The sequence below is a fragment of the Bombyx mandarina genome, chromosome 17 (genome assembly GCF_030267445.1).
Source record: "Bombyx mandarina strain Sakado chromosome 17, ASM3026744v2".
Classification (NCBI taxonomy): Eukaryota; Metazoa; Arthropoda; class Insecta; order Lepidoptera; family Bombycidae; genus Bombyx; species Bombyx mandarina.
Window position 1 is genome coordinate 14,917,683 of NC_143223.1, and position 17,111 is coordinate 14,934,793.

The 17,111-nt window shown below is 38.8% G+C and overlaps 2 protein-coding genes across 2 annotated transcripts in view; both read right to left on the minus strand.

Moving 5' to 3' along the window:
• Window positions 1–121: 121 nt before the first annotated feature.
• LOC149501168 (pyridoxal-dependent decarboxylase domain-containing protein 1) lies at window positions 122–4,581 on the minus strand. The gene is made up of 3 exons (XM_089734466.1): window positions 4,576–4,581; window positions 3,642–3,850; window positions 122–2,712 (listed from the first exon to the last, which is right to left on the minus strand). Exons 1-3 carry the CDS (start codon window positions 4,579–4,581, stop codon window positions 2,634–2,636), a joined length of 294 nt encoding a protein of 97 aa, XP_089590592.1. The 3' UTR covers window positions 122–2,633.
• A 3,274-nt stretch (window positions 4,582–7,855) lies between these two features.
• Window positions 7,856–17,111, minus strand: part of LOC114245756 (pyridoxal-dependent decarboxylase domain-containing protein 1) — a 38,756-nt gene continuing 29,500 nt past the window's right edge. Inside the window, exons 15-16 of the mRNA XM_089734104.1 lie at window positions 14,558–14,682; window positions 7,856–8,357 (exon numbers count right to left, since the gene is read on the minus strand). Of these exons, the coding sequence (XP_089590230.1) occupies window positions 8,134–8,357; window positions 14,558–14,682 (349 nt within the window). The 3' untranslated portion in view covers window positions 7,856–8,133. The remainder of the gene's footprint in view (window positions 8,358–14,557; window positions 14,683–17,111) is intronic.

The window sequence follows — 17,111 nt, forward strand, 5'->3', positions numbered from 1 at the left end:
GATTTCGATGATTATTGTTATTAGTGTATATTAATTTGTTTTGAAGTACCTTTTTTTGTCTATTTGAAGTCGGTTTTTGTTAAAGCATGTCTATTTACAACTATTTAAGTGAAAGACATAGTTAACGATTTGTACTAAATAATATATTATTTATTATCACTTTTATTTATAAACGTTTTTTAAATCACTATAACGTAATACTTCAATAGTAAATCATATATATGCAACATGGACCGTTTTTTTTAATGATTAAGACATGGCCCAGTATATGAAAGAACACCGTCGCTCGTTTATATACTACGTATATATATGTATAATAAATGTAAATAAAATTGCTGTTCGTTAGACATAGACACATACATAACTTGAAAACGTTTGGATCTATTTCAGTATTTTTGGTCTTAAATTTGCAATAGTACAAATGAGATTATTATAGTAAAATATGTGGCTGTATAGTTAGGTTCCCAGTTGTCTATTGCCCAACCCAACAAATCGAGTCCGCACGTGTAGGTACCACCATCCCGCCTATTTCTGCCGTGAAGCAGTAATGCGTTTCGGTTTGAAGAGTGGGGCAGCCGTTGTAACTATACTGAGACCTTAGAACTTATATCTCAAGGTGGGTGGTGCATTTACGTTGTAGATGTCTATGGGCTCCAGTAACCACTTAACACCAGGTGGGCTGTTAACTCGTCCACCCATCTAAGCATTTAAAAAAAAAAAATTTGAAATTTAACTGGGACATGGCTGATGTTACAAGGAGTGACACAATCCGGACGTATCTGTCCTTTCAGTTTAATATATCCACAATCTTAAGTCTAGCTTATTTAAAATAATTAAATACCGAATCTAAAACAGTCATACTTAATCGCACACATGAGCGACGGTGGCATTCAGGAAGATAACTCGTTTGCCTCAGCTACCAAACAAAAAAAAAAACAACTGTCAAATTAACAAAATGAATCCAAAATGGCGTCTGTGAAGTCGGGTGCACGGAATAAAATTATGGAGATGAAATCTATTGCAAAATTTAAATAATGCGTATACGTTAATACATAGAAACATAGAAATATCGAATTTGTGTTTTATATGAAGATACTAGTGTAGCGTGCGAGCAACATTTCACAGCCAGTCTCATTCGGGACACAAACGACTTCCGCCCGTACCTACATTCGGCTACATTCCAATACTAATTAAGTTCTAAACGCTAAATACAATATAGCCTTATACGTTTCAATACAGGTAACCCTTATATAGCACGGTTACACTGTAACACGAAAAAAAATATCCCCAAAACCCTTTTAAAGCATGGTACTTCTACAACACGAGTTTTTTGTTTGAAATTATTTAGATAAATACATTATATACTATGAACACACAATATATCGCACATATGGTGCTATAGTCACTTAGGCAATTTTTGTCAACACTGAACTAAGTATGAGAAAATAAATTTTTTAATAGTTACTAGTGAGACGAAACAGGCTTTTGCTTTTACTGATTAATTTTAAAGTTGTAGTTTAAATATTATTTTATTTCTATAGCCTAGTAGAACTATATATGAATTATATAATAAGATGTTGAATTTTCCAACGTTACTCATGAAAAATTACATAATTTGCACTAGTGACGTTATCGCGCCGTATGTGCGATATGGGAATAACCGAAATATTACTGCTTCTCTTTTATAATTATAAAAAAAATACATACAGGCATAGTAGACATGTTTCATTTCATTACAAAATTACTCTCCTTTTTGTACTGACTTCTAGTCTCGTATAACGCGATTTCACACAACACGGAATTTTATAGGAACTTATCTACCGTGTTATAGAAAGGTTACCTGTACTTCTAAATGTTTATTATACATACATACATTAAGAATATTAATTACAACATTACAAATATAAAGACTACAGCATAAACAAAATTACATGTTACAATGTCTCAAACATCAGTTAATTGCATGGCTTTAAATGATACACTAAATACGGCCACGGTTCAAAAGCTTCGGGATATAAGTTGAGGCCGCTCAGAACCAAAAGTTATATTATTTGAGTCTCTATTATCTGATCGATCGAAAGCGCTCTTTCGAGCTTTCTCGAATTCTTTATTCCGGCTTTTGCAATGGAGATATTAACTTCAAGGGGTTTAACAGAACGAAGGCCTCGGGATTCAATTTAATTAATTGAATTAGCTCAATGACCTAAATTGATTACAAAAGAAATCATCCAATTAATAAATAAATAAATAAAAACAATTTATGAAAACTACATTACAAAAGTTTCATATTTTAAAGATTTATTTAATTCTAATTACATACGTACCCTAATTATATTATATTTTTACCATAGACTAAAAAAACATAAACTCTTTGCTTGGGTGGCGCCATCTACATTAGCTATGCGAGATACATCACAAATGGCTTTCCGTCTTACTTCCGTCTACACGATGGGATCTACACGCTTCATCATTCCGGATCGTATTGATCTTAGAATTTACGACAAAATCGCGTTGCCTTATCGACATTTTATTTTCATTTTTATATATATATATATATATAAATTTAGAATAAACCGCATAATGTTCGTATTCAATGTATTATAGTGGTTGGTACGTGCCGACGACTCAGCGGACTAGTGTTGCGGCGCGGCGCGGGTCGGGGAGTGCGCGCGCGCCGGCTCAGTGTTGTCTTTACTTTTGTTTTGAACCAACCTGTATGAGAAACAATAAAAATTAAATTAAACTTTAGAAGTGTAACTTCTAATGCTACTTCCAACAAAGTTGCGTTAAATGTTTAACGCTCCTGGGGAGGGGGAATAGAAGAGACAGAGCGAGAGTGAATGCGTGTAGTATAGCTGTTACAGGCGCGAGCGTTAGTAACGAGTAGCTTCCAATATTTTAATGAAGTAATTAAAAATATATATATTTCTCTATCTATAATTTAAAATATATATAATACTAGCGGACCCGACAGACGTTGTCCTGCATACACAAAAATTCATTCAAGTCGATCCAGTCATTTAGTTGCAGTATAAATAGCCTAGATACCGACTGCAGCGCCATCTGCCGAGCTGTTTTGTGAATCTAAACCATCCAGGGTGCCACCCAAACGCATACAAAAAAAAAACATTCAAATCAGTAACTTGTTTGTAAGCCTGTGATAGCAAACTCATTATACATAACGACTTAAAGGTCACATTGTAACTATTCTGAGACCTTATAACTCATATTTCATGGTGGATAGCGGCATTTACGTTGCAGATGTCTATGGGGCTCCAGTAACCACTCAACACCAGGTGGTCTGTGAGCTTGTCCACCCATCTAAGACAGGGGCTCCCAAACTTGCTTTTCCTACTGCCCACTTCGAGAATAAATTATTTTAGCAATAGCGAGAGCTCAGTCGGTGCCTAAGAGTCCTCCTAGACGAAATTATAAATCGCCTCCCAAGCCTCTACACGACGCCCCCTTTTTTATCGGGGTCTCTTACCGCCCCCCTTTAGGCCTGCAGCGCCCACAAGGGGGCGTTGTCACTCACTTTGGGAAAGGCTGAGCTAAGCTATAAAAAAAAATGCATGGTCAGTCTTGCAACGTACAATGTCCAGTGCGAGTTGGTGGGGGACAGTGGTGGGGGTGTGGGGTACCTGTAGATGTCGTCGGTGGGCTGCAGCGTGCCGCTGGCGAGGTGCAGACGGCGGCCCACGGGCGGCGCGGCGGAGGGCGCCCACCAGGACACCACGCGGCCCACCACCGGCACGCGCCGCAGCAGCCCCTCCTGCCACAGCCGCTCCAGGCTCTCGCGCTCGATGTCCGCCTGCGCCGCCTCTATGCCTGCCCCGACCACAACCACACGCTACTAACTCAGCTAGCACCGCGCAACACTGCGGTCATCGTTCTCGTCGAACCTAACTGATGGTAGGAGCTCTTGTGAGTCCGTACGGGTAGCTAGGTACCACCACCCAGCCTATTTCTGCCGTGAAACAGCAATGCGTTTCGGTTTGAAGGGTGCGACAGCCGTTGTAACTATACTGGGACCTTAGAACTTATCTCAAGTTGGGTGGCGCATTTACGTTGTAGTTGTCTATGGGCTCCAGTAACCACTTAACACCAGGTGGACTGTGAGCTCGTCCATCCACCTAAGCAATAAAAAAAGAAATATTTTTTTTGTTTTGCCGGGATAGGCGAGGAGTGAAGTTGTGTGATTTGTTTTATTTTGTCTATATTTAGTGTTTCATCAGGTTTAAATATGTAATAACGTTGGTTTATTAACTGTTCCGTATCTGTGAAAGTTCATGAATGTGGGAAAATGAAACAAAACTGCTGAACGTAACTTCTCGGGATCCTTCAAAAAAGTCTCTGTAAATGACCACCATTTTACTGAGACTATATTTCACCTCATTTCATTTCGTTTTCATTTCTTTTCATACCATGTTTCATATTAATCAACTTAATTTCATTTCATAATATCATTTTTCATAAAAATAAGAATATATAAATGAAAATAAGACGACTTAAAAGTCTTAGTAACCAGGTCATAAAATCCCTTAAAAAAAGTCGTTTGTTTACATTCAAACAAACATGCATCTTAATTAACTGAAAATACTTGCTGTTTCTTATGGGTACTAGAAACCACTTAACACTAGGTGGGCTGTGAGCTCGTCCACCCAACTAAGCAATAAAAAAATATTTCTTCAGCTATTTCAGCTATTTCGATGGAGCAAACTTAATTGAAATTCAATTAAAAACATCGAACTGTTGATGCTAATACCAAATAAAACGCACCTCTAATTACAAAGATAAATGTCGCGTATTAAGTGAGATGTCGCTTAAACTAAATAGCCATTTTTTTATTGCCGTATAGGCAGACGAACATACGGCCCACCTGATGGTGAGTGGTTACGTCGCTCATGGACGTCAGCAATGTCAGGGGCAGAGCCAAACCACTGCCTACCGCTTAATACTCTCCACAAACCTCATTTGAAGAAGGACATGTCATAGCGCTCGGGAAGCACCGTGGAGGGGAGCTCACTCCAAAGCCGGATGGTACGTGACAAAAAAGACCTCTGGAAACGCACTGTGGATGTACGCAGTGGCTCCATGTAGTATGGATGAACTCTACTCCGGTGGCGGGCGGTGCGATGGTAAAAATGTGATGATGGAATCGTCTCAAACAATTCCTCAGAGCACTCCACATGGAAAAACCTTTCAGCCCTCGATATCATATACGATTGTATAGCCTAAATTTGAGCTAACTAGCTTGTTGATCGATAAGTGGTATCGTGACGTATGACGTACATGACGTGGATCTAGTATACATGATCAATTCTTGCCCTGGGCATATTTTGTGTCATGGCCTATCCTCTATTCCTTAGCTTCAAATACCGCTCGCATCTCCCGGGAATCACAAACTCAACCTCAAAAAAGTTTAGGATTCAGTTCTGGCTTATTCATTGGGTAATTGACTGGGTTCGTACTTATTATGTGCGTAATATAACCTAAATCTAATAGGTGGTCATTATATGCATATAGCCTTAGCATTACTTACGTAACATACCTAGTCAGGTCATAAATTCTGTCACATGTTTAATGTAAAATAATTGAAACAAGTTTATTCATTATGTAACCATTCATATACCAAAATGAACTTAACAAAACATAGATTCTTATGACACTAAAGTTTATTCAAAATGACCTCCGTGATTTTGAATACAGGCCTTCAATCTGCGCGGCCAGTCGTCTATCGCAGCACGAACGAGGTCCATGTCAATATCGGCGGCTGCCTTAATCAAGGATGTCTTGAGTCACTCCAAATTGGGATGAGGCTTTGAGCACGCCTTTTCCTCCAAGTATTGCCATATCTTGTAGTCTAACGGATTCAAATCTGGACTGGAGGAGGGCCAGTCTTCGTGCCGGATGAAGTCGATTTCACGCGCCGCCAGCCAGTCTTGTGTGCTCTTCGCTCTATGAGCTGGCGCCGAATCTTGTTGGAATACCCAGTGCCTGTTATTGAACATGGTATGAGAAACAGGTTCCACAAGGTTCGTCAGGACTGTATTTTGATACACAACTGCATTCGTTTTTACACCTTTCTCACAAAAATGTACCTCTGTTAAGCCCTAATAAGAAACTCCCAACCATACCATGAACGAGGATGGAAAATGACCTTGTTGGACACGCGGAATACGCTTGCTCGCTTCTTCACTACTGTGTGCGTACACCTTATCATTTTGTTTGTTGTAGCTCTCTTCTACGGTAAAAATTTTTTCATCCGAAAAAAGAATTTCCCGATATTTTTTTCCCGCGTACCGCTTCAACAAAGCGCGGCATCTCTTCAGTCTCAGGTCCATTAGACGAGCATTCAAACGATGTCCTGTTTTTCTTCGATATGCCCGAAGCCCTAAGTCCTCATTTAACACCCTTTTCACCGTGGTTCTGCTTAACCCCATCTGAAGGGCCAACAGTTTCTGCTTACGTTTGGAATTTCTTTGAATTCGCGCCTTCACAGCTTTTATCACTGCTGGAGTCCTAACAGACCGAGGGCGACCACTTCTTGACCTGTCATCTACACTAGAGTCTTCATTGTATCGTTTGATGGTACGATAAACGAATCTTTTGGTTATATTCAAAATTTTCAGTATGTTAAAAATTTGAATTGGCGCGTAACCGCAACGATGCAACGCAATAACTGCAACACGGTCTTCTTTAAGCGTCCATTCCATGTTTAAAAATGATTAAAATTCTAAAAGTATACATATTTATTTTCATGAACAATTCGAAATTCGAATTTAATAAACTTTTTTGTGGCCAGCATTCTAAAAGAAAAGTTTTTACTGTGTGACAATACTTATGACCTGACTAGGTACAGTAGTAGTAGTTGGTGAGGATCGAGAAGATCTTCTGTCCCCTTCATTGACTTCATCATTGGATACTCTATTTAGCATAAAACACCTAAGTATTCCACAATTTAAATCACTTTTACGGTTTAAGCTCTTCGCGGACGAGTTTTTAAAGTAAAAAAAAAACAAGAATTTAATTTATTTATTATTGCGATTTGTTCATTTTATATTGAAATCAATTAAGTTTAAAAAATCCTACACATATATGCCAGTGTCTTCGAAGAGGTTAATCCCGCTTCGTATTGTCATTAAATTAATTCCAGTATATAAAATCTGACGCCAATAAAAAACGCGTGCTTAAGCCGTAAAAAATGTTTTAATCATATTGTCCACAAGTCGCGATGACCCAACAAAATACTTATGTATCCCATTCATGAACATATATCTTATCTTACACTTTTAAACGATTAATTCTTGTATATATACAGGTATAATCTGAATCTGGGAAACGGCAACGATTTTCATAAAATTTAGTATACATGGGATTTCGGGGGCGATAAATCGATCTAGTTACGATTTCTTTTTAGAAAATGTTGTTTTATTCGTGTCTTCAATCGATAATCAACTTCGTGACTCTTCCCGACATCTATTGGCGAATAATAATACTATTTTTCATAATTGAGAGCAATTAACTGCTTTAAAGACACAATAACACTAAAGCTATTTCAGCAGATGGCGTTGTTAAGCCACCCGAAGCCACTTAGAAATGCCTAAACGATCTTGTAATATTTCACTTTTTCTTAATCTTTTAGCGGTAGGCAGCGGCTTGGCTCTGCCCCTGGCATTGCTGAATTCCATGGGCGACGGTAACCACTCACCATCAGGTGGGCCGTATGCTCGTCTGCCTACAAGGGCAATAAAAAAAAAAAAAAAAAAAAAATTTCATCATTTTACCAATATGTAGTTCGTATTTAAATATAATTTCAAAAAAACACAAATAATAAAAAAAAGAATCGTCTAGTTTAAGTTTTAATCAGTAAAGAATTACAGTTTATTCCGTAACATGTCACGTAATGTTTAGGAAACTTTTTGAGTTTTCAATTAAATACTCGTCGTCCTTTAGGATTTAAAAAAAAAACGATCCAAAATCGGGTTGTTTCATAATAAATTGAACATTCCACTTACTTTATGATCACAAACGGCTTTCGTCCGAGCTTAATGAAAGCGATATTGAGACGCTTAATGTCCTTGTTTTAAAACTTCCTCAATAATCAACTGTCAATTCTTAATTATAAGAAGGCTATAACCCGAACGAATCCCCGTAGAGTTTGTATATCGATGGGCAGTATTTGGCGGCAAGTCGAGCATAGAAAGCGTTCTTCCCGACCACCATATTATGCGTGAGCTTGTTCCAAACGTGGTAGACGTATGGGTCATCGACGTTTGGTTGTGTAGCTTTGAAGTAATCTTCTGCGTCCATCCAGCTGATCGGGTGAAAGAGTTTTGGACTGAAGACTTCGAATCCTGAAATGTCGTTGATAAGATAAATCAGTGAACAGCATCTAACGTTCTTAGCGTTTGTTTTTTTATTTTTATTGCTTAGGTGGGGGGACGAGCTCACGGCCCACCCGGTGTTAAGTGATTACCGGAGCCCATAGATATCTACAACGTAAATGCCGCCACCTACCTTGAGATATAAGTTCTAAGGTCTCAGTATACTTACAACGGCTGCCCCACCCTTCAAACAGAAACGAATTACTGTTTCACGGCAGAAATAAGTAGGGTGGTGATACCTACCCATGCGGACTCACTAGAGGTCTTACGAACAGTTTGATTTGTGACGAATTGACAAATGTTTATGAAAATAAAATGTGTAAAATTTGACAATTGGTGGGTGTCAAATGTCAAATGTGTTACGTTATTCTTGGAACCTCCCGGGGGGATACTAGCAACTGGTCGTTATGTGGGTCAAGCGTTCCTGTTTGAAGGGTGAGAAGCTGTACAAATAGTACAATTGAGAATTCGATCTCATGTCTCAAGATGGGTTGCGGAATTCACGTTGTAATGCATAAAGACTATCTATCTTTACTATCTTTTTTGGGTTAGTAGTCCAGTCCATTATAGTGGGTTGACCTCGGAAAATCGACATCCCTACTATACATAACAACTTGTATTTTGGCATTCTTTTTTTTTTCCACAGGAAAACCGGATCCCCACCCGCACGGCGGGTTGCGGTTGGCTAACTATTGCATTATGTGGTTGATCATATTCTATTTGCAGAAACTTTCGTACGATTCTGCACGTGTTTAATATAGCAGCTTTTTGAAGAAGTATGTAGGTGTTAGGTTTTAGGTCAAGGAGCTTCAAACCATGATGTATATGTTTTGGAATAACATCAGTTGTGGACAATACTAGAGGGACAATGTATACTTTTTGTTGTTTCCAGATTCTTAAAACTTCATCCCTAAGGTCTGCATATTTGTGTATTTTTTCTGCTATTGTTTTTTGTAGGTTGTGAGTGTTAGGGACAGCTATATCGACCAGGTAAGTGATTTTATTTATTTTGTCTCGTACGGTAATATCGGGACGGTTGTAGTGTATGGTTCTATCGGTTAGTATTGCGCGGTCATAGTAAATTTTATGAGTGCTATTTTCCAAAACTGTTTTAGGAGTGTATTGATAGTATGGTGTATGTGTGTCCGGGATGAGTTCATATTTGAGAGCTAGTCTTTGATGTATAATATTTGCAATTTGATTATGTCTATGTGTGTAGTCTGTTTGTGCATGCTCCAGTGATATGTTGTATAGTTTCTGGTTGGTTGTGACATTTTCTACATCTATCGTCTGTAACTGTAGATTCTTTGATAATATGTTTTTTATAGTTCTTAGTGTTAATGATTTGGTCCTGGATTGCTATAATGAAGCCTTCAGTTTCTGGAAATAGAAATAAAAGAGTGAGCCATTTATTTGATGCTGATTTGTCTATGTGCGGTTGTTCGAGATCTTGAGGATGTCGGCCATGGAGTGTTTTCTTTTTCCATTGTTCTATTTTACAGTTTTCAGAGTTATTTTCTACATTAGCTACTTCCAAATTTTGGGTTAGGTTTAGCGGTGTGTGGTTCAGATCATTACTAACTATTGCTTTGTGGATTTGACTACTGCTAGCTTTTTCAAAGAAATATGATCGTAATTTAGATATTTGTGTGGTCCATAGGGTAAATATGTCGATAAGGCCCCTTCCTCCATCCTGTCTTTTGATTGTCACTCTTTCTATGGCAGATTTTGGATGTAGGCAATTATGTTTAGTAAGTATAGTTCTTGTTGCTATTTGTATATTATTGATATCTGTTTTAGTCCATTTTATGATCCTAAAAGAGTAGGTTAATATAGGTATCGCATATGTGTTTATTGCTTTTATTAAGTTTTTGGCAGCTAAGTTACTTTTACTTAAAATATGTACCCTATGCTTATACTCATCCCTTAAAGAGCTTTTCAATTTATTATGGTCTATTCCTTTTGATTGCTGGTATCCTAAGTATTTATACAACTCATTCGGTTCCATAGCTGTAATTATTTCATCTCGACTCACTGTGTAATTGCCTGGCTGGATCTTTCCTTTTGCTATATGAATAGTTTTGCATTTATCTAAATCAAATTGCATACCGATGTTTTTGCTAAAATTAGCCGTAGCGTCTATTAGTGATTTCATTTCTTTTGCTGTTTTTGAATATAACTTTATGTCATCCATGTAAATTAAATGTGATATACAAGTTTCAGTGCTATCGTGCTTTAGTCTATATCCGGCCTTGCAATTCTGCAATATTTGTGATATAGGGTTTAGGGCGAGACAAAACCACAGAGGACTCAGGGAGTCACCTTGATATATACCCTTTTTTATTACTATTTCTCTACTAGTGATTGTGTTTAGGTGAAGTATCGTTTTCCAGAGAGGCATTATGTTTTTGAGAAAGTCTATTATAACAGGGTTAATTTTGTATATTTTTAGAATGTATAGTAACCAGGAATGTGGAATACTATCACAAGCTTTTTTGTAATCTATATATGTACAGTGTAAATTTCTTTTATTGGTAGCTGCGTGTCTATGAATTACAGAGTCGATAACAAGTTGCTCCTTACATCCCATATTGTCTCTTCTACACCCCTTTTGTTCCTCAGCGAGAATACTGTGCTGTTCTATGTGAATGGTAGGTTTTTGGGCTATAGCTGATGTGAGAATTTTGTATATTGTAGGTAAGCAAGTTATGGGTCTATATTGTGATGGTTGTGATGTGTATTTGCCTTTAGGTAGCATGTATGTTATACCTTTAGTTATGAATGGGGGTGTGCTTTGTTGTCCGTGAATAATGCGGTAAAATTTTTTGCTATTATTTTGTGAAGTGTAGTGAATTTTTTGTACCAGTAATTGTGAATCCTATCTATTCCTGGTGATTTCCAGTTATGTAACCTGCTTGTGACGAATCTTATATCAAATTCCGTTATGTCTTTGAATTGCATTTCATCTATGCCTTCCCACTTTCTTTCTTCCTCGGTTATCCATGGTGCTTCCTCGTTGTAGTGTACTTCTGTTTCCCAAATACCTGCCCAGAATTCTTCCAAATCATGTATTGCTGGAGTTTCTATGTTACTATTTGTCAGGTTTTCTTTATTTGTATTCAGGTTTCTATAAAATATTTTTTCGTTAGTATGGAACAGTTTATTGTCGTTTTTTCGTTGAAGTGCTTTTTTATATCTAGCTAGTCTGTGCGATTTTAGTGCTAACTTTTGTTTTAGTGTGTCCAGAGCGTCTTCGGGTCTTTTATTGTTATTTTCATGACCGGTGTGTATCCTATTGTTAGTTATAAATTTGTTCACCGTATCTACTATCTTTTTGATCTATTATTATTTAAATATTGTGTTAGTCTACCGATATTGGATCTAAGTTGCGTTATATCTCTTTCCAGTCTATCTTGCCAAGCTGGCTTTTTATTAATGCGTTGGGGTTTGGGTTGTGGTTCGGTGTTATATCCAAGCTCTCGTGTTATTACTAGGGCACTACAATATATAAGTGTATGAATATCGGTTAATTGTGATTCATCAGTGAAAAACTCAGGCAGTAAGGTATTATTAAAAAACTGAGTTAATTTGGCAAGACGCAAACTATATTTTAGCTTAGAGAGTCGAGGTCTGAGTGTAGGGTCTAAACCCGCAAATTCTATTATAGCTGTTTGTAAATTTTCTTTGAATTTTTCCGTGGATGAATCTGGGAGGACTGAAGTCTGTAAAGTTTCTATTTCAGTCTCCATTAATAGTATAGTAGTTTCAGTTTGCGTTGATACGTGAGTACTAAATGGTGTTTGTATTTCGGTTGCATTTAGGTAGTTGTAGGGTGATTGTGTACTTGTTACCACTGTTTGTCGCGGAGTTTGGTCTGTACTGTTAATTATTTGCAGCTCGGCAAGTGATGGCTGTGTATGTAGGGAGATATCTACTTGTTCTAGTTCCAGCCTAACATCTTCTTTTATTTGTTCTAATTTTTCATTGGTAAGCATTCTATTTCTAATAATAACTCGCCTTTGGTCTGAAACTCGTTGTTCTGAAACCATAACGTGGGGGTACTGTCTTAAAAAATGTTCATGTAGTAATTTCCTATATGTGGTCATATCTGTTTCTAATTTGGTGACGCGATAGTAGGTACGCATGATGAATATGTTTACACCTTCTGTCCATCTCATACGTACACGTGGTTTACCAGCCTTAGTGGACGCAGGTAAAAGGGTATTCACCCCCTGCGCAACATCTAAGGCAGGTGTAGCTATAGGTGCAGTTTGTTGGTCGGAATTCAGGTTGGCTGTAGCATTTTCGAGTGACCCGGAGGGAGCCCGCCTATTCAGCTCCTCTCCGCTGACGGTTCGTATGCTGCCACACCCAGCGTCAGCTCCAGGTGCGCCCCGGCGATCACCCCCGGGTAGCGGCCCTATACGTTTACTTTTTAAGCGCGTCTCCATATTTAATGGGTTGCCAGAGCCATGTTAGCCGTGCCAGTAGTTTCATATCACGTGTCCGCTCCCCACGTGAATCTGATGGTCGATTCGGACGTATGGTTGGAACTTCGGGGTGCTTATTATTATTATTGATGGCGCCGCGCTACACCTTCCCCCGGAGCGGTCGGGGGAACGCGGCTTACCACGCCGCCCCACGCCTAGGCTCCCGCCCGCACAAAACGGGTGGAACCCGAAACTCTTAGGGGGCCGGGTTACGGACGAGACCCCGGTCCCGACCCCCTGCTCGGCGGCGGCGGATTTCTGCGTAGTGAGGAGAGCTTTGCCTCACTCGCCCCGCCGCCTCCTTCTGCGAGATGGTGCACTCGCAGAAGTCGAGCATAGCCTTCCAGGACTCGTCACCGCCAAGCATCGACGCCACGACGAAAACTATTCTCATAATTCACATATGGATGGTCGCAATTTTTAAAGTCAGGGGTCAAAGGAGGAAATCGCCGGATTTCCGTCTACGCGTTGGGCCTCATACGTGGGGAATATTGGAGTTGAATCGAGCAAAACTCTTTGTTGCTCAACAAGCCGCGTTCGAACCTCGGATGAGGCAAAGCCCATGAAAGACAGGCAGGGGCAAGGCGACGTGTTTTGCACGGAGCGAATGTCTCCCCGCCACGTAGCCCTCAAGAACCTAACCCTATAAATATCACTAAAAAAAATTCAGGCGCACCGAGCTATCCTAAAGACACTATAACCATTTCAACCGCGCGTTTTACAGTCAATTGTTATCAATGCATACTAATATAAAATTAGCATCACGCCTTCTCCTTTACGTATTTAAGTTTTCTTTAATCAATTTTACGTCTTATTCAAAGAAACCTAAAAAACAATTTTAGTTGAACGCTTAAACGAGAAATATTTTGTTTTCAGTAAAATTTAGTTCATAAATTAAATAGTATACGTACTTTTAAAATGTCTCGATGAAATTAACAATAAGAATTCGTTGAGAAAACAACGTGAAGAAATTAAATTTTGAAATTAACTTTTTAATTAAGTAGATAAAACTCGCCCAATCGGAGATTCTCGAAAATTACTGACATTTCCATATGAAAATTATTAAGACTTAATTTGTACTTAGAACAATTTAATTAAAAGTTAATTCGTCCCTCGCATTTTATGATGTGTATTTTACAAATAATTAGTGTATTATCTATGGAATATGTAAAGTAAGAGTTTGTGTAATTAATGTCATTAATGTTTCTCGGTTTCTTTGTCTTTACGAATTCTTTTAAATTTTCGAGGTTATCTATTTATTTACTTACATTAGTATACCTAACAATATTCTTTATAAAATAATTAACAACAAAAGTTGTATAAAGTTGTACTGTTTATTTCAAAATGAAATTTCTCCTGGGACCCTCTGTTTTTTTTCTACCTAATCGTTGGCAGCATAGGGGGCTATTCCAACTTCCCGCGGACGGGTAGATGAGCTCGCGGGCTCAACCTGAGAGAATTGCTAATCCCAGCCCTAGCAAGAGTTGTGCTTCGCTGAATCTACCACCGGATCGGAATCGCGACCCACTGAGAAGATCCGACAAGAAACTCAGTGGGTTATTTCTATGGGCTTCGTCGACTCCGATGAACCAAGACGAGGAGGCAACCTCTAAAGAGGAAACGAAACTGAAGATTTCGATGTGTCCAAAAAAAAATTAAATCGCTTGATACTGTACATACCTTGACATTTTTCGGCCGCCATTTCGGTGACGGACGTTGTTGAACAAATGTCTTTCAGCACCCTTGTGATGACCCCGGGGCCGTTGTGAGCCCACAAGTCTCCTCGGTAGTTCAGTTCAAAGTCTCTGAAAATAAATTATTCTACTTATCGATATCGATACAATCGGAACCAGTCTCTAGGTACAGAAGTTAGGGTCACTAACCCCTCAGACCAACGAGGCGTTTGATTAAGGTCTCCCGCACCCTTTGCCCCCACATGTCATTTGATTTTTAGGCACACTTATTCTTTATGCTTTCTTTTTCATATTATTTTTTTAAAGATACTTGGTTTATACAAACTCTTAAGGCGAAACTGTTACTTTAATAAAGTATTTAATATCGATTTTTTCAATATCGATTTTTTCGATGCATAAACGACGCTATTATATCATTATTATTTCACGATAATTAGCCTTGACGTGTTGGATTGCACTAGATAGTGGGATACGCCTCTATTAAGTTTTGTTGAATTTAAGTCTTATTTTTCAGATACGAGGGCGGCACTGAAAATTTCTGGAATTAACGAAGTGACACAACATTACTATTTAAAAATGTATTTATTGCTTTTCGAAGTATTCTCCGCGAAATTTGACACATTTTTCCATACGATGGAACCAATCATTGAAGCAATCATTCCATTCGGAAGTTGGGATCTCCAAAATGGCCGTTTTGTAGGCGTCCACAGCTTCTTCAGGTGATGAAAATCTCTGTCCACGCAATTTATTCTTTATTTTAGGGAAAGTATAGAAATAATTAGGGCTTAGGTCGGGGCTGTACGGCGGATGGTCTAATAATTCTATGTTTTCTTGCTCTAAAAACTCTTTTGTTCTGTGCGCGGTGTGAGAACTCGCATTGTCGTGATGGAGGATGATGCGGCGGTTGCAGTTCTCTTTACGGAGTTCAGAAACGACCTGTGGCAAACAAATGCTAGCATACCATTCTGCATTAACCGTTCTTTGTCCCTCAAGAGGAATAGTCGTAACATGGCCGGTTTTGGAGACAAACGTGGCCACCATTTTTTTTGCAACACTCCGTGAACGAACAATTTTTGTTGGCTTTAATTCATTTTCGAACACCCAAACTCGTGACTGGTTTTTTGTTTCGGGTTCGTACGCGTATATCCAGGATTCGTCACCTGATACAATGTTGTATACAGCATTTGAGGATCCTGCGTGGAATCTTTCGAGAGTTCTGACGCACCAAGTAACGCGAGCCGCTTTTTGCTCTTCACAGAGCGAATGCGGTATCCATCGGGAAAACAATTTTTTTACACCTAATTATTCATGCAAGATTATTTGTATTTGACTCATGCCAATGTCTAAAGTTGCCTGAATTTAGCGGTATGTCACATGTCGATCTTCCTCAATCAGCTTACGCACAGCATCAACGTTTTCTTGGGTGACTGCAGTTTTTGGACGACCTTGACGGGGATCATCACTGAGCTTGACACGTCCACGTTGAAACTCAGCAAACCAGCGATAAATTGTGGTTTTGGATCGGGCTTCATCACCAAATGCAGAAATCATCCGGTCAACACACTGTTTTTGTGTTAAACCACTTCGAAAGTCATAATAAATCATCGCTCTTGAATTTTCTCGAGTCAATTCCATTTTCTCAACGACTAAACAAATTTGACAAAACCTCGTGACAAGACCGAGAATCTTTTTTTAAATAAATAAATGGTATTCGATTTTTAAAACCAAGGAGTTTTCAATTAAAAAGATTTTAATATGACAGGAACAGTGGAAATATTCCATTCCCGATACTTTTAGTGCAGCCTAGTAGACTACCGTAGTAAAAAGCCCAAGTAGTCAGATTTTTTGACATCTGTCAAACTTTTTTTTAAATTATGGAGGGTAAAGACAAAGAAAGGAAAGGTATTCCTCCGAACGGTTTTTTTTTTATCGCTTAGATGGGTGGACGAGCTCACAGCCCACCTGGTGTTAAGTGGTTACTGGAGCCCATAGACATTTACAACGTAAATGCGCACCCACCTTGAGATATAAGTTCTAAGGTCTCAGTGTAGTTACAACGGCTGCCCTACCCTTCAAACCGAAACGCATTACTGCTTCACGGCAGAAATAGGCAGGGTGGTGGTACCTACCCGTGCGGACTCACAAGAGGTCCTACCACCAGTAATTACGCAAATTATAATTTTGCGGGTTTCATTTCTATTACACGATGTTATTCCTTCACCGTGGAAGTCAATCGCGAACATTTTGTTAAGTACGTATTTCATTACAAAAATTGGTACCCGCCTGCGGGATTCGAACACCGGTGCATCGCTAGATACGAATGCACCGAAGAACGTCTTATCCTTTAGGCCACGACGACTTCAAATGATGAAGTTGATCGATATACTGAATGTAATGGACTGAATGTTTTTTTTTTAGGAAGGAAGGATTATTCATTGCCCTGATGCCTATAAGGTTTCACCAGGACAGGTGAGCGAGCACGGATTCAGCTGGGGGTTCGAATGTTATTGTTCGGAACTTGTATAAATGAAAGTATATTT

Coding starts and splice junctions, on each gene's coding strand:
- LOC149501168 (XM_089734466.1), bottom strand. Junction 2,713..3,641: donor CCCACCGACGACATCTACAG/GTACCCCACACC, acceptor TTTCTCATACAG/GTTGGTTCAAAACAAAAGTA.